Source organism: Bufo gargarizans, chromosome 2, assembly GCF_014858855.1.
Source record: "Bufo gargarizans isolate SCDJY-AF-19 chromosome 2, ASM1485885v1, whole genome shotgun sequence".
In the NCBI taxonomy this organism is placed as follows: Eukaryota; Metazoa; Chordata; class Amphibia; order Anura; family Bufonidae; genus Bufo; species Bufo gargarizans.
Window position 1 is genome coordinate 162377006 of NC_058081.1, and position 23994 is coordinate 162400999.

Consider the following 23994-nt stretch of genomic DNA (forward strand, 5'->3'; position numbering starts at 1 on the left):
GTCGGGTTGCTCCCCCTGATTGAGGACACGCCACTGTGTCTGGGGTTGAGCAGCTCCTCCAAAATTGCCACTAATAAATTTTTTTGTTTTTCGTTTTCTGCTTTGCTAGATTCGAGTGTGTCTGCCTTTACCTGGCATTTAAACACTCCTTTGCACCTGGTAACCTCCATCACATGGTCTGATGTGGGTGTGGCTTGCAGCCTGGCTTCATTCACATCGCACAACCGCAGCATTCATGCTGGGCGTTTGTCGGAAGCTTTGCTGCGAGCTGAATTATATCACCCCCAGACCGTGTTCACACCATAGTTAGAGCAGCGGTTAGGACCCCTTGCCATGCTGAGAACCGTGACGTGGTGCATGATGGGCTCCGATATATCCATCACTGGTATATATTGGCTAAAGTCTCAGCTTTTAATATCTTCATTTGTGTCTTGCCAGTATAGTCAGTGTTATATCTGTTTGGTGCATTCTTTCTCTGTGTTTCATATGATTGCTACATTCTGTGTAGTTTGTTCTTGTGGTGCATGTGGACCGCACCGACGTCCTCCATTGTATGCATATTTTGCTGGGGTTAGTCGATTACCGCGGTCCACATGCGGTCGGGTTGCTCCCCCTGATTGAGGACACGCCACTGTGTCTGGGGTTGAGCAGCTCCTCCAAAATTGCCACTAATAAATTTTTTTGTTTTTCGTTTTCTGCTTTGCTAGATTCGAGTGTGTCTGCCTTTACCTGGCATTTAAACACTCCTTTGCACCTGGTCACCTCCATCACATGGTCTGATGTGGGTGTGGCTTGCAGCCTGGCTTCATTCACATCGCACAACCGCAGCATTCATGCTGGGCGTTTGTCGGAAGCTTTGCTGCGAGCTGAATTATATCACCCCCAGACCGTGTTCACACCATAGTTAGAGCAGCGGTTAGGACCCCTTGCCATGCTGAGAACCGTGACGTGGTGCATGATGGGCTCCGATATATCCATCACTGGTATATATTGGCTAAAGTCTCAGCTTTTAATATCTTCATTTGTGTCTTGCCAGTATAGTCAGTGTTATATCTGTTTGGTGCATTCTTTCTCTGTGTTTCATATGATTGCTACATTCTGTGTAGTTTGTTCTTGTGGTGCATGTGGACCGCACCGACGTCCTCCATTGTATGCATATTTTGCTGGGGTTAGTCGATTACCGCGGTCCACATGCGGTCGGGTTGCTCCCCCTGATTGAGGACACGCCACTGTGTCTGGGGTTGAGCAGCTCCTCCAAAATTGCCACTAATAAATTTTTTTGTTTTTCGTTTTCTGATTTTTATATGGTAATAACTTTGGAGCCATTCTGAGACTGTTTTCTTGTGACACATTGTACTTCATATTAGTACAAATTCATAAATTGGAGTCCATATAAACCACCTTTTTTTATAAAAACCTCCTAAATTCACATAAAATTTTGAAAGAATTGTAATTTTCTCAATTTAAATTTCTCTGCTTTTAAGGCAGGTAGTGATACCTTACAAAAATTATTACTCTACAGTTATTATATTTCCCATGTCTACTTTATGTTTTGAAAATGTAATTTTATTTTTTAAAGACATTAGAAGGCTTAGAATTTTAGAAGCAATTCTTAAAATTGTAAAGAAAACTTCCAAAACCCGCTTTTTTAAGGACCAATTAAGTTATGAAGTCACTTTGTTGGGCTTACATAGTAAAAAAACACCTATAAATTTACCCCATTTTAGAAATTACACCCCTCAAGTTATTCAAAACTGATTTTACAAATTTTGTTAACCCTTTAGGTGTTCCACAAGAATGAACGTAAAATGGAATAGAAATTTCTAAATTTCACCTTTTTTGGGCAGATTTTCCATTTTAATCCATTCTTTCCTGTAACACAGCAAGAATTAAACAGACAAACTAAACTCAATATCTTTTACTCTGAATCTGCAATTTACAGAAACACCCCACATGTGGTGGTATACTGCTGTATGGGCGCAAAACAGGGCTCAGAAGGAAAGGAGCGCCATGTGGTTTTTGGGAGGGTAGATTTTCCTGGACTGGATTTTAGGCATAATGTCACATTTGAAGCCCCCCTGATGCACAGTAGAATCTCCCAAAAAGTGATGCCATTTTGGAAACCACAGAATGAGGTGACAGTTTTATTGGTACTATTTTGGGATACATATGATTGTTGATCGCTCGATTTTATGTTTTTTGTTAGGCAAGGTAACCAAAGAAATGGCTGTTCTGTTTTTTTTTACGATGTTCACCTGACATGTTAGATCGTGTGCTATTTTTTATAGAGCAGGTCATTGCGGATGCAGTGATACCAAATATGTCAATATTTTTTCATTTATTTTGGTTTTACACAATAAAATAATTTTTTTTAATACAAAATCAAGTTTTTGTGTCTCCATTTTCTGAATGACGGTAACGGTTTGATTCGTAATATTCTGGTCTATATTGGACTTTTAGATCGCTTGGTATTACACTTTTTGTGATGTAGGGTGACAAAAAATGGATAGTGTATTGCAGTGCATTGTGTCTTACAAAGCCTGATCAGGCTCCTGCCTCTGCAGGACATGTTAGGCTCAGATACCATGGCAAGTCTGGATGCCTGTGAAAGTGTCTGGTTGCCATGGTAACCATTGGGACGCTGCCACACCAGCGGCCCATGGAGAGCGCTCCCTCCCTGTTAACCCCTTCCATACAGCAGTCCCTATGGACCATGGCATGGAAGTCTTTAAACGGCTGACATCGGTGGCAGCACAGATGTCGGTTGGAGCAGCAGAGTGTCAGCTGAATGTTACAGCTGACACTTTACTGCTATGCTGCTACTGCTTGACCATCCTGGGGGATGAGGCCTGAGGGTGTTTGTTCGGTGGTCCCACTCAGCCATCCTGAATTGGGGGGATTGTGACATTGTGGGGGCTACAGAGACTACTCAACAGCGCAGCCCCTTTCTACTCAACACTCACTGACAGGTTGAGATCGGAGCTGCGCTGCAGGATTTGAGCCTGCCGCCAACCAGGCTCGTGCTGCAATCACCGAGCAGGGACCGCTCTGAGTGGATGCCTGTTGGGTGCAGTCAGTGACACCAGTTTGCATGCCGGTGTCTCCGCATATATACTTGCAGTGACATGTTGGATTTAATTACGTACTGTGTACATCCTAGGTCATTTAAGGGGTTAAAGGCACATACACTGATAATTGCTACTAAAGGGATGACTTTCTAGGTGAAAAATTGCTCCAGCTGTTGCAAATAGTATTAATCATGTTATTGGCAAGAATAATAGGAATATTATGGTTTTTATATATAATATATATATATATATATATATATATATATATATATATGCAGCGTCACATGTTCAGAGGAAGTGCCTGGTATTGTAGTTGAGTGCAATCTTAGTCACACATGGACAGACGGGACACAATATTGGGGCTCATTTACTAAAAACTGGCGCCTCACACACCAGTCAATAAAAACCGCATCGCATTAAATGCTGTTAATTAAGAGGGCATGCCTTTTAATAAATTTGTTGCATCTGTGCTCTCCTTGCGCAAGAAGCTTTAACGTGTAAAGCCAGTTTTCTGTTGTAAATTATAGTGAATGTGAGGGCCGTGCTGGGCTGCAGGAATTTGTGACTTTTGTACACCAGAAAACTGGCACACTCTGTAGACCTTATGAATCATTATTGTATTGCTGTATCTATAATATCTGTGCCAGTACTGCATGCAGACAACTGCACCCTGCTCACAATATCATGCCCAGGACTAGCAACCAGTGCACCACAGCTTGCTGTCTGTGAATTGCACCAATGCCAATGTGTTACATGTCACCCAGCAGATATTTTGGGTGCTGTTCGCTATATCATGATTTTGTTTACAACGGAGCCATTAAAGCTATGCGGGCAGCATATACCGGCAAACCTTGGTAGATAAAATTGACTTTAATGGGATCCATCAATGTGCCAAAAATAGCGCTGTAGACTGTGATACTCTTGCCAAAGATATTGTGAAGTTCGGGGGAAAGCCCTAGGTTCTGAATATAGATGTGAACAAAGCCTTATTTCTGAGTATTACTACATATGTAATAAATGATAAGAATTATCCTACTGGTATCCAGAAATGTAACAAACACCAGCCTTAGTATAAAGTAGATCGGCGAAGAATGCGCCAAATGTATTAAGAACCACAGACCTCTTAATAAATTAGGAACATTCCCAGGCAGTCCAGGCACCAGAAGATCAGCTGAGAGGGCATAGGTTTGAAATATCATTTAAACCTGTTTCTACTACTGGGCAGTGGGAGGCCATGAACCTGCCCAAGCCCCGCTCATTTTCCCACCTAGCTTTTGTAAAGTGGCAAGATAAGTGAAAAGCCATAAATTATGGTGTAAAATATAGAATAAATATCGACATAATTAGCAACTTTCTTACACCACAACATCCCTGAATAAATCGTGTGCCCTTTCTATAGGTTTGTAAAGGAAGCATGCCGCATTAGCAGTCAGTAAGAGAACGCGCTAGACTAGATCCCAGTAGCGCAGCAGGAGCTAAATACTTTGAGGTATTCTCACACTGCTATGGTGGATACTGATGTCGCAGTGCAGCACATAAATAATAGGCTTCTCTTGTGAAGAGAATGACAAAAGTAAAAATAAAAAAAAAACAGGTAAAATGTGAACGTCCATCAAAGTGCAAATGATCAAGTATTAGCAACAACCTGCAGGTAAAAAAAAGTTTATAATAAAATAAAGCAATATCCATCCCTCCAGAGTCCTTAGCATCACATCCTCTCTGACTGTGTTCCTTTGGTACAACCACGTAAAGCACAAGATCCAGAAAAGGAGGCACTGCTATTCTCAATGTTCTGTTAATGTGTTTTGGCAGAGGTGAAATAAAGAGTCCGATAGAGTAGAAGACGACGATCTTATCCACACCACCAATATACCCTCCTGAAGGTGGCAGTGCAGCAGAGATGGTACAGAGGGCATCAGTTGGCACGCAGCTATCCCTTCATCACCTGGAAGACACAAGGAGGCCCTCAAGATTAACAAGCACATACACGGACCAGAAGAGGCTGAAACAGAACAAAATGCATTACTATGTGAATTATTATCTATAACCGTATGGAGATACAGGCAAACCTATTGTTAACCCCTTAAAGGGTTTCTACCCATAAATAAAATTACCAACGCTCACAATAATATTCTATCTTGTACCCTATTCTCTGTCAGATTGCCACTATATCTTTACTATACAGTAGGCACTGTGCAGATCTACTAACTTACAGAATAAGGGAATACAGCACCAGGACCTGATTCAATTAGGTTAAAGAGGCTGTCTAGTTTAGAAATCCCATTACCATGTACTCCATTAGTGAGTTCTCAGTTAATAGATCTGTACAGGACTCTCATCTCTTAGCCAAATCATTACAAAAAGTGTCTCTCCCTCTGGATGAGCTGTCCTCTATAAAACAGACAGTCCATTGTTTTGGTATGGCAGTGTGTAAAGCTTAAAGGGGTTCTCCAGGAATGGTTTAGAATGACTGCCAGGAGCCTGTCATAGAATTTGAGCAGGACTGATTGTCACCTCTTGTAGAGCTGTCTAGGACGGTGAGGGTGCCGGGCCTCACTATACACTACACTCTGGCACTTTCATATACTACATATTAGTGAGTTTTCCTGTCAGGCTGGTCAGCCATGATGGCATATCGTAGGTAGGATTAAATCATTACCATCTATTGTACAGCAGTGTACTCAGGTCCTGCCCTAGGCAGCTCTGCAGGTGGTGGCAAATAGTCTTTCTCAGATTCTAGTACAGGCTGCTGGCGGACATTTTAATTAGTTCCCCGGAGAGCTCCTTTAATTTCACCTGTAATGGTTCTGCTGGGAAACTGAACAATTACTAGGTGGTTACCCACAGATTACAGGCGATTATGGGGGTGGATCCTAAGAGGGGAACGCTTTGTGATCGGGTTATTGTGGGAGGGGAAAGGAGCCCTCTGACAAGTAGGGACCGCTTTAATGTTGAGGGTCCCATGAGGGGTCGTATTACAGTAAACATTGTATCCTGGAAGCCATGACCTATAATTTCTGCTAATCAAGAGGACCTTATACTGGTCCTGACAAAACATTATTACCTGCAGTGTAGGCCATGATCAGTAGATGTCCTTGCCCTATCAGATCAGCTTCTCTGTTGGGGCGCTGAGCCCCTCGTTCTCTTTTGCCGCCCTGTGAGCTAATTAGTAGCATCTGTACAGGGAGGAGGCGACGGCCATGTTTCTCAAAGGGAGTGTCCTTCTCCCTGGCTGTGACGCATAGCATTAGCATAGCTTTAGTGAAAGAAGGAGCCTGGGTCCAGGGTGGATTAAAATCAGACATTCACTTGACTGCCATTATTACCGTATTATGTAACAACTGCTATCCTTATACGTGTGTTAGATAGAAGAACCCAAGTGCTCCGATTCACAGCCAGACCACATACGGCAACCATAGCAACAGTACTTACAACCTGTCGTTTCTCAAGCAGAGCATCTGACGGTATATAGCGGCACTCATCTGATGGGCTGTTGGACTAAGATTACAGCCTCTTCCTACTGCATAAGGAAAAGCATCAGAAGAGACTGAGGACACTGACCCTTAGGCTGAAGTCAGAAAAGAATATAGGAGGGGGTCTGTGAGCTTTAACCATTTCTTGGACTGAAGGGCCCGGATGTTTTTTCTCTAAAAAGGCCCAAACCATTTAGTTGTGGTCGTCAGAGATTTCTGCAGTAACCCTGAATCTGAAACAGCATTCTTTGAAAGAGCCACTGGTTCTTACAGTGCTGTGTCAGACGTGGGAAGGCAATAGCAGGGATTAGCAGGGTTCACTCCCCTTCTTATGGTAATAAAGAATGGATCCCTTTTCTCCGAGCCGGAGCTGGTAAAATGGTCATTTAAATCCATTATCTTACATCACCTTCTCACTCCCATCTAATATCCAGAAGAAGTAGTCAATTAGTTAAAGGAAGTCTGTCATCATGTTTTAAACTGCTCATATAGTGTTATTGTGCACATACACATGAATAAAGCCTTTGATGTATTTGTTCCGTGTAGGGAAGGTTACTTTCACACTTGCGTTTGGTGCGGATCTGTCATGCATCTGCACAGACTGATACGGTCAGATAATACAACCGTCTGCATCCGTTCAGAACAGATCCATTTGTGTTATCTTTAACACAGCCAAGACGGATCCGTCTTGAACACCATTGAAAGTCAATAGAGGATGGATCCGTTTTCTATTGTGTGCCAGGATGGATCAGTTTGGCTCAGTTTCATCAGACGGACACGGCAAGCAAGCAGCGTTTTGGTGTCCGCCTCCAAAGCGGAATGGTGACTGAACGGAGGCAAACAGACATTCTGAGCGGATCCTTTTCCATTCAGAATGCATTAGGGCAAAACTGATCCATTTTGGACCGCTTGTGAGAGCCCTGAACGGATCTCACAAACGGAAAGCCAAAATGCAAGTGTGAAAGTAGCTAAAGCTGCAAAAACGGGGTCATAAACTTATGCAAATTAGGCCTCTCAAGTGCTCAGGGGTGGCGCTATGGCTGTAAGTGCTCAGGGGTGGCGCTATGGCTGTAAGTGCTCAGGGGTGGCGCTATGGCTGTAAGTGCTCAGGGGTGGCGCTATGGCTGTAAGTGCTCAGGGGTGGCGCTATGGCTGTAAGTGCTCAGGGGTGGCGCTATGGCTGTAAGTGCTCAGGGGTGGCGCTATGGCTGTAAGTGCTCAGGGGTGGCGCTATGGCTGTAAGTGCTCAGGGGTGGCGCTATGGCTGTAAGTGCTCAGGGGTGGCGCTATGGCTGTAAGTGCTCAGGGGTGGCGCTATGGCTGTAAGTGCTCAGGGGTGGCGCTATGGCTGTAAGTGCTCAGGGGTGGCGCTATGGCTGTAAGTGCTCAGGGGTGGCGCTATGGCTGTAAGTGCTCAGGGGTGGCGCTATGGCTGTAAGTGCTCAGGGGTGGCGCTATGGCTGTAAGTGCTCAGGGGTGGCGCTATGGCTGTAAGTGCTCAGGGGTGGCGCTATGGCTGTAAGTGCTCAGGGGTGGCGCTATGGCTGTAAGTGCTCAGGGGTGGCGCTATGGCTGTAAGTGCTCAGGGGTGGCGCTATGGCTGTAAGTGCTCAGGGGTGGCGCTATGGCTGTAAGTGCTCAGGGGTGGCGCTATGGCTGTAAGTGCTCAGGGGTGGCGCTATGGCTGTAAGTGCTCAGGGGTGGCGCTATGGCTGTAAGTGCTCAGGCCCCTCTGTGATCTGCATGCCTAACCCCTCTCCCCATGGTGTCCACTGGCCCACCCTGTAATGATCTTGTGTCATCCTCTTCAGTTCTCGCCTGCACACTATACTGCCGGGCCCTGGCACGAGCAGTACTCTACCCACTATGGGCAGAGGCAGAGACCTGTGCAGTGTGCATACCCCGGTTAAATACAGCAGCTCGGTGTCCTCTGCTGGCACGGGCACTTACAGCCATAACACTACCCATGGGCACGTGCGAGATCTAATTTGCATGGGACAAATACATCATAGGTACCGTTTTATTCATGTGTATGTGCGCAATAATGCTATATGAGCAGTTTAAAACATGAAAACGTGGTGACAAGCTCAGTGCTTACCTCTCCTTATTCCTGCTGTCTCCCTGAATATAACTTTTTTTTACTCCTTATAACCCCAACACCCTCCCTCCCCATCTGTGACGATCTCACAGTGCTTTGTAGCGCTCTGAGGCTGTCCGCTATGATTCGACAGAGCGCTGCTATGGACTCTACCGAGGGAGAAGAAACCAGTGGTCTCCCCCAGTTGGGCATTAGTTTGTAGGGTGGTAAATAGGATAAGAGGCCATATCTACAGAACAGGAAGATGTAAAATAGAAAAAAAACGCTATGCTCAGGAAGACAGCGAAAATAAAGACAGGTAGGCAGTTAGCATTTTTTAAACTAATGGCAGGTGTTTTTTAATCTCTCTGCCCCCTGACAACACAGCTGGTAGAAGCTCAGTAGGTGGCACTGGCTGCTTATCAGATCACTTACCAATGACTTCCACAACATAAAGGTTCAACACTTGCTGTATGGCAAGCAATACTTCAGAAAGGGATTGCTGTGGACTGGAGATCTGGATTTTTTCCTTAAGTTCATTTGATAGTGTCAGCCACATCTTACCAAAATTTTCTGTGGAAATCGTAAGAGGTCTGAATAAAAGAAGAAACAACTCTAATTAGACCCACATGGACACCACATCTACTGTACCTTACAGACCTTCCCGCCCCATGACTTGTGGGCCTGAAAGCAAATTGCCATATTATTACAGCCTCATGATGGTGTGGCAAGGAGCTTACGTTAAGCCATGAGCAAAGAATGTCAGCTATAAATTACAGATTACATGCTTATGCATCGGAACCGCAGCAATCCCAGCCGTTTAACCCCTTAGATGCTGCAGTCAATAATGACCACAACATCTAATGGGTTTGTTTGTCAGAGGCACTGTCATCAGATCCCCACAATGCAATCTCACCATGCCAATGGGTTGTCAAAGCTGCAAGGGCCTAATGAAGACTCCCATTTCTGCCACCTCTGTAAACCCATCTGGGGTCTAATGGGATGCCTGTCAACTTTAGGCTGACTAGCATTATATATTGCAGAATGGAAGTACTGCAGTGTACTATACTAGTGATCGAGTCCCCTGGTAAACCCCAAAAATTTATTTACTTGAACATATTTAGAAAAAAAAAAATCATTGTCATTTCTTCCATTAAAAAATAATTATGTCAAAAATTATTAAAACCTCAACATATTTGGTATTACTACATATGTAGCGACCCACTCATCCTGCACTGTTAACACCATAAAAATATAAGGATAAAAAGCAATGTAAGGCTACTTTCACACTAGCGTTTAAGTTTTCCGGTATTGAGTTCCGTCATAGGGGCTCAATAATACCAGAAAAAAACGCTTCCGTTTGGTCCCCATTCATTGTCAAATGGGGACAAAACTGGACAGAACGGAATGCTCCAAAATGCATTCCGTTCCGTATAGTTGCGTTCCCATACCGGAGAGAAAACCGCAACATGTAGATTAATTTCCGTCCTGGGATGCGGAGCAAGACTGATTCGGCATGACCCCCAACGCAAGTCAATGGGGACCGATCCGTTTTCTCTGCCACAATCGTATTTATTAACAGCTTTTATAAATGCTGTTTTTATGGAAGTTAGAATCTCCTCTCTTTTTGTATACTGACATTGCCGCAGGTCTGCAGTGATTCCATGCATCCACAGAAGCACACAAGTGCGCTGAATCTTCATTTTGGGGTACATCTAATGTATAGAAAACATTTAATACATTATTTTGAGAGAGTGAAAAAAGTTTATTATTTTATTTAGCTTTTATGGCGTTTGAAGTGCAGTATAAATGATACATTAACTTTAATCTGCGGGACAGTATTGGTGATACCAAATTTATGCAGTATTTAATATTTATGTAAGTATTTAGGGGGGGGATCATTTATCAAACAAATACACCTATGTTAGGCATATTTCTGGTGCAGATTGCAGCGTAAAGGTCCTTTGTGCCGCAATCTGTGGCTTCTCCCTGCTCACGCCAGGTCTAAAAAAGTGGGCATGACGTGGGTGGGGAAGGGAATGGGATGGGCCGGCAGGCCCGTCTAATTTAGAATTTTTCTACGCCTGTTTTAGAAGTGGCGGAGGTTCCAACAAAGTTATGTAGAGGACGGCACCTCTTTATACCTCCAGCGGATCCATCGCTAGGTATAGGGCGTATTAAGACCTACGTCTAAAGCAACGGTCTTAATAAATGTGCCCTTAATACTTTCATACAATAAAAAAGTCAATAGTTGTTGTGTCACCATATTCTGACCTGCTCTGTTTTACAGCTGTTTTTACAGGAGGAGTTAAATTTTTATTCCAACTATTTTTAAGACTTCTTCATGATTTTCCTTCAATTTTAGGGAGGTGGAATGAACAGAAGCAGTTCTGGTGGTGTTTTTGTATGACATTCACCATTATTCACTCGAGGGGACCAGACAATGCGATCACTTGACTGCTTCTATAATACACTGCAACACTTCTGTATTGCAGTGTGTTAAGCCTGACACAATGCAAGGCCTCTGACAGTAAAGAAAAGTAATGGATGCCTCTGCAAAACATCAGGAATATGGGGACAAAGGGAATCCCCTCTGTCTAACTATTTAGATGCCAAGAACAATAGGCCAAGATTGGAGTTATCTTCAATACCGGCTTTGTGGCAAAGTGTCAGCTCCTGAGCCCAAGCCATCACAATGCCGTAAATGTACAATATTTGTGGAAAGTACCCACAGCTACTCATAGATTTATTTTACCTGATAAAATCAGAGAGCATAAAATATAATGAAAATTCAAGCTGAGAAGGCACTTCTGACTCGGTCAGGTAAGTGACGCGGCCACGGATTAACTCTTTCTTGCATGGGTGTGCCGGGTGTACACTACCCCAGCACTGATGCACTTCTTTTGCCTCCAGATGAGAAAGCTGGCAGCGAAGACTCTGGGAAACCTAAAATACAATGAAATGAGGGTAATGAAGCACAGCAGCAGAGCATTCACATCACTTATAAACTGTGACCTTTGTAACCATGTCCTCTATGCACCCCATACCCTCATCTGCTGGGTTATAAAATATTGTGGCGCTGATATCACACCCTGGAGACCCTGCAGTTTTCCTTCCTAAGGTGAACTTACCATAAGAATCTCAGAGTCTTCCAATTGAAGATTAATATTTTTAATGGCCGAGCTTGTCGGATTAACAATTAACAATACAAGCAGCAAACTGTCTTCTTTCCATACTTTACTGGAGTACAGCATCAGAGTCCCAGCAGCTGCCAGCTCAGTGACGGCAGAGTGTGAATGCTGGGCAAGCTCAGGAAGTAAGGTTGGCACAGAGAGAATCCTGCTGGCTCCTTGGGTGGGTGAAAACGTTTCCAGGTTACAGTTTGCAAACAAAGAAGAAACTTTCCCATCTACTGACTTCTCTTCAACTGTTTGTGAAGGCAGCAATCTAGAAGTGACGGATGAGACATCATTTGGTAAGGTCCATGCCATGTGATTCTGCTCTCCAGGGGAAGACAAGAGTGCATCCTCTTTTTTGCTAAACTTTGACTTTCTTTTAAACTTTTGTGTGGTCTGGTCTGCTTTACCCATCTGTAAAAACAGGAAGATCACACATTAATAATACACATTTATAACCATTTGATATAACTTATTTGCGTCTGTTAAACCCACACTCCTTCAAGCGCCTGGCAGCTGTTTCCCCCCATATTCATTAAATTATAACAAAGAGCAGAAAAAAAGATAATAATGTTTCCTCTGTGATCAGGAGTCCTAACTGGACATTTATTACATATCCACAGGATAGGTGAGAGTCCTGCCTCTGGGACCCGTTACTATCTCAAGAAGGGATCCCGTCAGGAATGGAGAGGAAATACACCTATAGTCATGTGCATTTAAGGAAAAAACACCTGGTTCTACAACAATATAAAATATTGTCCAATACATGTAAGCCTTTATTTGCCTGAGTTTTAAAATCCATCATCCATTAATCTTAAAGAGTCCCTGTCACTACTCCTGACATGCCTGTATTAATAGTTTCATGCATTCCCCATGTAACAACAATTCTGGAGCATCTATTCTTATGGCTCTATATTGTACCATTCCTTTATTTCTGCTAGAAGTTATGAATGAATTGCTAGCAGTCTGCAGTAAGGGAACAGAGGGGTGGTAACCAGTTAGGGGTGTGTACCTGCACAATGGCAGTACTGATTGGACAGAGTCAGACTGTACAGGGACACACCCCCAACTGGTTACCTCCCCTCTGTACCCTTACTGCAGACTGCTAGCAATTCATTCATAACTTCTATCAGAAATAATAAAGCAATGGCACAACATAGAGCCATGAGAATAGATGCTCCAGAATTGTTATTCCATGAGAAATACATGAAGCTATTAAAACAGGCATGTTAGGAGAGGTGACAGGGACTTTTTAAGAAGAAAAAAAGAAATAGATAAAACCAAAAACCTTAATTAACACACTTTGGCTACTTAGCCAGATGATAACAGAACATGTGCATGCATGCTTACATTCACACTTTTTATTAGGACGTTACAGAGGATGCAGAGTCAGACATGACCTTAGGACCAAATACTATTTAAGTTATAGCTGATCACTAGCACATGCTGCTATGGAGTCAATAGGTATAACAATGGAGAACAGAAGAACGTTCTGTGGGGGATAGATTTGTTATATCCACAACATCTCTTTAGGAACACTAAAAAAAATCTATGATACGGCAGACCTTTGTGTATCCCAAAAACTAAAACTGCCATCCACTTTACCTCCTCTTACCTAATGACGCATTATCAATCCTCCACTGCCTCATATAGGAGGTCTGAATACCATGGACGGACTGGCCATAGACTCTGTTGCTCCCCGAGTTCATTAAGACTGGGAGTGTCAAGACCTTATGTACTTGGCCGGCGGCTACTGGTGCCCTCCTGCCTTCTGAATTCAACCGTATTGCCATCCTGAGGCAACTGGAGTAGAGGACGGAACGTGAGAGCTAGCACTGGCCACCGTAGAGCTTTTGGGGAAGTTACTTTGTGCTGCTGGGGCGGCATTTTGCGCTGCACTGTAGTATTTGGTTCTGCTGGGGCAGTATTTTGCGCTGCACTGTAGTATTTGGTTCTGCTGGGGCAGTATTTTGCGCTGCACTGTAGTATTTGGTTCTGCTGGGGCAGTATTTTGTGCTGCACTGTAGTATTTGGTTCTGCTGGGGCAGTATTTTGTGCTGCACTGTAGTATTTGGTTCTGCTGGGGCAGTATTTTGTGCTGCACTGTAGTATTTGGTACTGCTGGGGCAGTATTTTGTGTTGGTTTTTGCATGGAATCGTATCACATATCTGGAATTAAAGATACTTTATTCAACATAGACCAAATATACACACACACACACACACACACACACACACACAACCAAAAATAGAAAAAAAAATTGATTAAAAACAACGTCAGTTATATCTATATGCTCCACATCACACCATATTCTTATTTTTAGGGTACATATTTGACAGACGCTTTTCAATATGATTGGTATTATGCGGCCAACTGATTTAGTTTGGAGCAGTATACAAATTAAGCACATTTGGAATTAAATCAACAGTATGAAAAATTAAAAAACAAATAAAATATGTAAAACATATGTAGATAATTATAAAAATATAGAATGAGGTGTGACGATATTGTAGTACTTTCTATATAGACAAGATTCAATTTTCTGGATCTTCCACAAACATATGTATCAGATCTAATGTCCCGCTCAGTTAACCCACTTATTATATATCAAAGTCACTTAGAAGATGAGTGTCCCTTTAATATTCCATATAGACAACTCCTATTATTGATATTCTCTCTGTGGGACCGTAGATGTCCGTTTCATATCACAAGCCCAATACAATGAGTTTATTTTTCCATGTGGCCATAGAATGCCAACGTCAGTTGCACTGGTTATGTTCATCTCAGTGGATCATTTTGGAGTCCATTTTAGATACATAAATGCTTCCTTGTAAATCTAGTCAATGAGAACTCCACTGTTCTTTTTCAATCCTGGTAATTATTATCGGCACTTTGGGAAGTATTGTAATTAAAGTAAATGCTTGCATTACCAGTTCCTGTATGTGACCGGGGGAGCTCTGTGCGCAGAGCGTAAATGTATCACTGAAACTGTAGTGTCTTTAGTTGCTGCGCTATCCTCGGGGTCCCACGTGTTCTGGGGATGCCGGTGTTCTCAGCTTCCAATTACCAGTCAGTGAGAAGTACAGAGCGTTCCTATTCATTTTGAATGCATATAGTTGCATTAAGTCGGATGTATTAAACGCTCTGATGATACCATTCCTGCATGTATTGTCTCCTCTCAAGCTCAGACGCGTTTCGGAGCTTAGTGCTCCTTCATCAGGGCTACCACTGCTCCGTACTGCTCACTGACCGGTAATTGGAAGCTGAGAACACCGGCATCCCCAGAACACGTGGGACCCCGAGGATAGCGCAGCCACTAAAGACACTACAGTTGCAGTGATACATTTACGCTCTGCGCACAGAGCTCCCCCGGTCACATACAGGAACTGGTAACGTAAGCATTTACTTTAATTACAATACTTCCCAAAGTGCCGATAATAATTACCAGGATTGAAAAAGAACAGTGGAGTTCTCATTGACTAGATTTACAAGGAAGCATTTATGTATCTAAAATGCTCCAAAATGATCCACTGAGATAAACATAACCAGTGCAACTGACGTTGGCATTCTATGGCCACATGGAAAAATTAACTCATTGTATTGGGCTGTGATATGAAACGGACATCTACGGTCCCACAGAGAGAATATTAATGACAACAGGCGTTGTCTATAGGGAATATTAAAAGGACACATCATCTTCTAAGTGACATTGATATATAATAAGTGGGTTAACTGAGCGGGACATTAGATCTGATACATATATGTTTGTGGAATATCCAGAAAATGTAATCTTGTCTATATAGAGAGAGTTCTACAATATCACCACACCTCATTCTATATTTTAATCATTATCTACATATTTTTTACATATTTAATTAGTTTTTTTAATTTTTCATACTATTGATTAATTCCAAATATGACTAATTGTATACTGCTCCAAACTCAATCAGTTGGCCGCATTATACCAATCATATTGAAAAGCGTCTGTCAAACATGTGCCCTAAAAATAAGAATATGGTGTGATGTGGAGCATATAGATATAAATGAGGTAGTTTTTAATCTATTTTATTTTTCATCTATTTTATTTATATTTTTGGTTGTGTATATATGGTCTATTTTGAATAAAGTATCTTTAATCCCATATATGTGATATGATTCCGTGCAAAAATAAGATAATTGAGTGCCCTCCATACTCTCTACTTTATTATTATATTGCAAATTGGCATGGGTGTTGATATGGGAGAGTGCACCTAGTTCGGTGGATTCGTGTTGGTTGGGCCACTAAACCCAGGTCCCAGTATATTGTGCTGCACTGTGGTATTTGGTTCTGCTGGGGCAGTATTTTGTGCTGCACTGTGGTAATTGGTTCTGCTGGGGCAGTATTTTGCGCTGCACTGTGGTAATTGGTTCTGCTGGGGCAGTATTTTGTGCTGCACTGTGGTAATTAGTTCTGCTGGGGCAGTATTTTGTGCTGCACTGCGGTATTTGGTTCTGCTGGGGCAGTATTTTGTGCTGCACTGCGGTATTTGGTTCTGCTGGGGCAGTATTTTGTGCTGCACTGCGGTATTTGGTTCTGCTGGGGCAGTATTTTGTGCTGCACTGCGGTAATTGGTTCTGCTGGGGCAGTATATTGTGCTGCACTGTGGTAATTGGTTCTGCTGGGGCAGTATTTTGTGCTGCACTGTGGTAATTGGTTCTGCTGGGGCAGTATTTTGTGCTGCACTGTGGTAATTGGTTCTGCTGGGGCAGTATTTTGTGCTGCACTGTGGTAATTAGTTCTGCTGGGGCAGTATTTTGTGCTGCACTGTGGTAATTAGTTCTGCTGGGGCAGTATTTTGTGCTGCACTGTGGTATTTGGTTCTGCGGGGGGCGGTGTTTTGTGCCACAATATGGTCTTGTCCAGTCTAATATTGTTGCCGCTCCTTCTGCCCTTCTGTCGCTCTGGACCCGCCTACAACATGATGCTACTTTTAACTTTTCCCGGCGACACTTTAAATTCCCATCCCGCCCCTGCTGGATACATATAATATTGTAATCATGCAGGTGACTTCACAAAGCCACATTTCTCATTTCCTGGACTGGTCTCCGACATAATAACAGAATCAGTGAAATGATATATCTGTATCCTGCTCATGACTATTATAGCCTTCCCTTACTTAGTCTATTGAGTTTATGCATAATTTCCATGAATGATATTAGCTGTAGTTACTTTACAAGACTCAATAAACCAAATTATGCATAAAACCAAGACCGCCATGTCTAGTCTATGGGAATCTGTCTCTAGTACTAAAGGTAACAGGAGCTTATTCCTTAATATCCGCTTGATATACTGTATACAATACTGCTATTTGTCTTCTTTAACTTACATTTCTGTGCAGGACACTTATGTGTTGCATAGACAGATGTTCCAACCGCAAGCCGCAAAAAAGGCTACATATAATGTTCAGGCGTCCGAAAAATTGTACAGAAAGACAGACGGCCCTTGTACTGACTTGAGCACCACTGGAATTTGATCATTGGAAGTCTGACCTCCAGGAATACAACGATGAACACCATGAAAGACAGTGGCATTCAGACATCCTTGGACTATCTTTGTTTTGTTTTAGTCCTGGAGAAATCCTTTAACTATATTAACATATATTCAATAGAACCGATTACGTGCACAGAGGCTCCTATTAGACCCAGAAGCTATAAAGCCAATTTTTGCCTATCTAGATGTAATAGCAAAATCAATAAGTCAAAGTGAACTGAGTAGATCCTTCAGCCGATCAGAACTTACCAATGAGACAGCATTAGATCCGAGGCCCACAAACAACGTGGAAGCTAACAGTTTCTTCTCTCGCTCTTCCTCTGAAATAACCGCCACTGACGGTTCTGCAGGAGTAACAGTGGCTTCTTCATCCTCCCCCATTGATATACCACTCTCCAGTGGAGGTGAACTAGACTCTGTTTCACCAACTTTACTTTCCTTTTTCATTAAGTAGCCTTCTTTTCCCCAAACTTTCTTAATACCATCCATCTTCAAACGATTTTCCCTACACAGGAAAAAAAATATATATACTGTATGTAGATACAGAAAATTCTGAAAACATTTTAGCAAAAGCTTAAACCGTAAAATAAGGTTATAAAAAAGGAAATACTCTGCGACAAGCCCTAGAGAGGAAGCCATATACTGTCACCAAACTTTCAAGGACAAAAGTAATGGCAATCCCCCACAACTGGCATTTCCTAAAGTGGTTAGCACTGGTGCCTTGCATCACTGGGGTCCTAGGTTCGAATCCGACCAAGGACAACATCTGCATGGAGTTTGTATGTTCTCCCTGTGTTGCAGTGGGTTTCCTCTGGATACTCCGGTTTCCTCCCACACTCCAAAGACCTACTGATAGGGACCTTAGATTGTGAGCCCCATTGGGGACAGTTGGTTGCTAAAGCGCTGTGGAATATAGCAGCACTATATAAGTGCATAAAATAAATATATTATATATGGTCACTGAGACAGGGCCTGGCTTTAGAGAATACACAATATAAACTATAAACGCTCTTAAACATCACAAGGACCCTTTCTCAAAGAACCAATAAATAACATGAACACTACTGAAAGATATGGTCCAAACTGTAATATAACTGGTATGGCCTCATCTAGTTTTCTGTGATTACTACATTACTCAGTTGTTGTCCAGGGTGTTTTTTTACTGCTATAGATAATGGGTGGAGATTTATCAAACTGGTGTAAAGTAGAACTGGCTTAGTTGCCAATCAGATTCCACCTTTCATATTCCAAAGGAGATGTGAAGAATGAAAGGTGGAATCTGATTGGTTGCTATGGGCATTAGAGTACACAAGCTGGTTCCTCTTGATCCTTCCCAGTTCTGGCCGAGGTGGGTCCGAAGCAGGGAACTCTCCGCTATTACATCCATATACCCTATTATCAGATCACCCCTTTAAAATGACTGTTAGATACTTCTGAACACTTCATGATCCTCCCTCCAGTATCCTACTGGTTGCACTTACTCTTTTTGTCCAGTCTCCCCACTATTTCCAGAGACTTCAGATAACACAGAGATCGCAGAAGGTGAGTGCCCATCAGCCAAACTGATAGAAGGTAGACTGGGGGAAAAGCACAGTCCATAGGGCTCCAGGTTTAAAGCTGAGAAGAGAAAAGCTTTGTAACTAACAGGTAACAGATCATTTCCGTATGTAGTTCATCTTTATCAGGCAACATTACTGAACTGATGTAAGAACATCCATCTACAGAGAAGACGTTCAGATCTCTATAAACCAATCCATTGCCAAACTGGCTGCATCACCAACAGATGAAGATATTACAGGTATGCAGACTTCTAAAGGAAAGGCCTATCCTTAGGATAGCCCATCAATATTAGTCCTACTCTCAGCACCCACATTCACTTGTGTGATATGTGTGGGTTCACATCACGTTTTGTGCCTTGTTTGACGTATATGTTAGATAAAAAAAAAGGATACAAAAATGCAGCACACCACGTCCTTGTATGCTGCAGATTTTTTTTTACAATAGAACTCTATGGCTAACGGATGCCACTGTATGGCATCAGTCTGAGGCATCCGTTTAACGTATACGTTAAACAGATGTGAACCCACCCTAAGCCATCAATTTAAAAAAAAACGGAATAACCCTTTAGAATCCTTACACACACATTTGCACTGGCCTTTTTGGGGCTCTAAAAAACATCAGGTTTTTAGGCCATCCCTATTTTTTGCCACTTTTATTGTGCCATTTTTTCAGGCGTTTTTGCCCACTACCATTTTCTTCATGTTGTTTTTTTGCCTACGGAGAAGCTGATGTACAAATACCTGCAAAAAAATGGCAAGAGCTTCAACATGCTGTGTTTTTGAAAAGAAGCCAAAGAAACTAAAAAATGTCACCAAATTTACAAACACGGTAGTAGCAAAAAAAAAAGCCGACGTTTCATATTTCGCATAGACCTTTGGCTAACATCTGGAGCAAGCATTTTTACTGCAAAAACATAAAAGTGCTGAAAAACGCCCACAAAAATCTATGTGCGAACCCACCCTAAAAGGGGTTGTGGAGTGCTACTATACTGCCGGGATTGGTGGGGGTCCGACTCCCGACACCCTCACTGATCAGCTGTTTGGTGGTGGTGATGGCACTAGTGTGAGGGCTGTTTCCGCTTCGTAATTAACTGTGCGCCGTATAATGACAACTGAGGATAGGTCATCAGTATAGTAGTGCACTGCAGGAAAATGGGATATCTCTGTTATGTCTAGCAACACACCCTCAGTAATAAACAAACTGACTTTATGACTTCTTCAAACTGTATACACAATGTAATAAAATCAGTGCTACAATTAGATTCAATCAGCACATAATATACTGTAATAGGTATAAAGTATAAAGGAAGAAACCGTCAGTAATCATTATAGCTGTACAAGCCCTGATCAAATAAAGAAAGGTATAAAACATTCACAGTAATAACTAAATAGAATTAAACTATTATCAGAAACAAGCTCTGTCACAATGGAGAACAGACACAGTATACCGAATGGTTGGGTAGAAGTCAGGAGCTGGAGAGCAGAGCTGTCCGGGAGGTCGCGCCAATGTTAGAGATACCTTATTAAGACTCTATCCTCTTAAACACAATTGGTTACTCTGATGAAATATCTGCTTCCCATCTGGTCTATACGCGTGCTGTGGCAGTGAACCTCACGTAAACTCAGGATTACATCAGCGCTGGCTAAGCTTAGATTTCATCCACAAAGCATCTAGCACCGCGACCTATACACATAACAGAAGTACAGTCCCGTCCTGGATCAGCTCTACGGTACTTTCAAACTTGCGGCAGAGGATTCAGTCGTCGGAACTGCCTGCCGGATCCGTCAAAACGTGTGCAAACTGATGCCATTTGTCAGACAGATCAGGATCCTGATCCGTATGATAAATGCATTGAAATGCCGGATCAGTCTCTCAGAAAAAACGGATCCAGCATTTAATTTTTTCAATTTTCTTTCGCTCTTAGCATGCGCAGACCGCAATGCCGGATCCGTTTTGCAAGAGCACTAAATTCCATACCCGGCATTAATGCATGTCAATGTGAAAAAATGCCGGATCCTGCATTCCAGCAAGTGTTCCGGAATTTTGGACGGCGATAAAACCGCAGCATGCTGCGGTATTATCTCCATCCTGAAAAAGGCAAAAAGATTGAACTGAAGACATTCTGATACATCCTGAACGGATTGCTCTCCATTCAGAAAGCATGGGGATAAACCTGATCAGTTCTTTTCCGGTATTGAGCCCCTAGGACGGAACTTAATGCTGGAAAAGAAAACCGCTAGTGTGAAAGTACCCTTATACACCGCCACGATGAGAAGTTTGTTTCTGTAGGGCTAATTCACTAAATCATCACTTCTTCCAGGTAAAGTGCGCACAAAAGCAGCAGGGAATAGTCAGGAACTGTCATTTTCTAATTTCACTATATGACGGTTTCATGTTCTGGAATGAAAAACGAACAGCGGGGGGCTGTACTACTAGTGAGCCAGTTGATCCTTCTGCTACCTTAGATTTCTGTTTAAGTGCGTGGACCGCCAGCCGCACAGGGGATATCAAGACCAGCGCCAGCCTTAATTAATCTTCCCTATGAATCCTTTCTGTCTTCAGCAGTGAGGAACGTGAGCAATCTGTGGGAGCATTTCTATCACCACGTTTGAACAATTGGCGGGGGTCTCAGAACTCAGACCTCCACCAAATCAAAAAAGTTGAAATGTTATTATGAATTTAGCAAAAGTTTTTTTTTTTTTTTACAGTACAGGGACCCTTCAAGTCTTATATCTCTTCTATTTCAGGCTGTACATTTGTGTGCCACTTGCAAACCTAATAAACTGTATAAAATGACCTCATTGCAACAAACATTTAGGAGGAAATTTTCCAACGCCCGCAGCAGACGCCAATCTTGATTAATCAGTTACGCATGATCAGATATCTCTCTGATGAACACAGTATTATTCTGTTAGAAAGTGTAATTCGATATCAGCTTGAAGCCAGGAAAGCACTGGATAATCACCAAAAGCATCATGAGCTATTCCAAATTATGCACAAGACTAAATATTAGTCAACGAGTAGAGCCAAGTCACAATGATGGTGACCACCGACATTTCAAGCCTTTCAGATGAAATGTTTTTACAAGGTCTTTAGTTACATCTGAGAAGGATTTTGTAGGTCTACTTTATATCTCATCCTCAATTACCTCCCACTTCAACTAAACATGAAGGCTGCGTCATACAGTACATTAAAGTGTAACTGCATTTATTTCATTTTTCTTCTAATGTGTAGGGACAGTGATAGGGAGGATTTTATTAATATACTTTATTTAAAGAACTTGTACATTTATAGTAGAAAACTTGCCCCTTGAGTGTTGCTAAGGCAAGTCTGTCTACACAGTACAGAGCAGCGCTCACTGTGAAGATGGCTAGGGTTAATTATTTTTCCCTTCATGCTGGCTCGTATATATTTCTAGAAAAGAACATATGTAATATATATTTGCTCTGCTCTCCCATCTCCTGCTATTGTGACAATGATCAGCATGGCCAGCTCTGACAGTGAATAATCCTGTATCCCGGGTGCTCTGAGTAACTAACCAGCCCCCGAGAGATGCTACTATTGAGAAGGGGAGACATCCAGTAAGCTGACTTACAGCACATATAACTAATGGTTCGCTTACTTTGAGACAGATCTTTACCTCAGAATTGCGCCAAAATTTTGGAGCGAAATAGTGCATCGTAGGCCCCACCCATTCCCATGAAGCCCCACCTACTTTCAGCTATGCCCCACCCCCTTGTCACAAAAAAGTGTAGGAATTTAAGATGTGTCAATTTGCATCACTTATTTTTAGACAGATTTTTGCCACACACAAAAGGAGATTTTTGTATAACTTACCAGTTAAATCTCTTTCTCGCTCTTCCTTGGGGGACACAGACCTTGGGTATAGCTCAGCTCCCTAGGAGGCGTGACACTAAGTAAAACTGTTAAGCCCCTCCTCCATCAGCTATACCCTCAGCCTGGAGATAGAGGCTACCAGTTGCGTGTCCAAGTAGTGAAAGGATAACAACCAATAACGGAAACAACCAGCCAGCAACCCAACGGGGCGCCAGACCATAACCCTGTAACCAAACACAGAAGGGTGGGTGCTGTGTCCCCCAAGGAAGAGCGAGAAAGAGATTTAACTGGTAAGTTATACAAAAATCTCCTTTTCTCGCCCATTTTCCTTGGGGGACACAGACCTTGGGACGTTCAAGAGCAGTCCAAGAAGGGAGGGACCACAAACCCAAGGCGGAACACCACCAGAGCATCAGGAAACCGCTGCCTGCAAAACCAGGCGGCCCAAAGCAGCATCCGCTGATGCATGCGTATGCACCCTATAGAACTTTGTGAAAGTGTGCAGAGAGGACCAAGTGGCTGCTTTGCACAACTGTTCAGCCGAGGCCCGATGCCTCTGCGCCCAGGAAGCTCCGACTGCTCTGGTGGAATGAGCAGTGACGCCGAAAGGCGGAGGTCTGCCCTTGGCTCGATAAGCCTCAGACACCGCCAGTTTAATGAAACGGGCAATAGCCACCTTGGAGACCGCCAACCCTTTGCGCGAACCCTCCGGAACCACAAACAGGGAGTCCGTGCGCCGAAAGGACCCGGTGACCTCCAAGTAAATCCTCAACGCCCTGACCACATCCAGACGGTGCAGTTCCCGTTCTCTGGGGTGGGAAGGAGAGGGACAGAGCGACGGAAGGACGATGTCCTCATTGATGTGAAAGGCGGAGACCACCTTTGGCAGGAAAGTCGGGACAGGCCGAAGCACAACCTTATCCTGGTGGAAGATCAGGAAAGGTTCGGAGCAAGAAAGAGCCGCTAACTCCGACACCCGTCGGAGAGACGTGACGGCCACAAGAAAGATGACCTTGCAGGACAGAAGGCGAAGGGAGACCTCCCGTAAAGGCTTGAAGGGGGCTGATTGGAGCGCTGAGAGCACCACATTCAGGTCCCAGGAAGGAACTGGAGGGCGGTACGGCGGAACAGAGTGAGCCACCCCTTGTAAAAAGGTCTTAATTGGCCCTAGAGGGGCCAGGGGACGCTGGAGAAGAATAGACAGCGCCGAAATCTGACCCTTCAGAGAACTGAGGCACAGCCCCAGGTCCAGACCCGACTGGAGGAAGGACA

At 43.1% G+C, this 23994-nt stretch overlaps 1 protein-coding gene across 3 annotated transcripts in view; it reads right to left on the bottom strand.

Annotated features, from left to right (window-relative positions):
• Window positions 1-2315: 2315 nt before the first annotated feature.
• The window catches only part of AP4E1 (adaptor related protein complex 4 subunit epsilon 1), a 67293-nt gene continuing 45614 nt past the window's right edge, over window positions 2316-23994 (bottom strand). For all 3 annotated transcript variants that reach the window (XM_044279643.1, XM_044279642.1, XM_044279644.1), the window contains 6 exons: window positions 18807-18942; window positions 17575-17830; window positions 11750-12208; window positions 11374-11564; window positions 9054-9211; window positions 2316-5013 (listed from right to left, as the gene is read on the bottom strand). In XM_044279643.1, the coding sequence (XP_044135578.1) occupies window positions 4853-5013; window positions 9054-9211; window positions 11374-11564; window positions 11750-12208; window positions 17575-17830; window positions 18807-18942 (1361 nt within the window). In that variant the 3' untranslated portion in view covers window positions 2316-4852. The remainder of the gene's footprint in view (window positions 5014-9053; window positions 9212-11373; window positions 11565-11749; window positions 12209-17574; window positions 17831-18806; window positions 18943-23994) is intronic.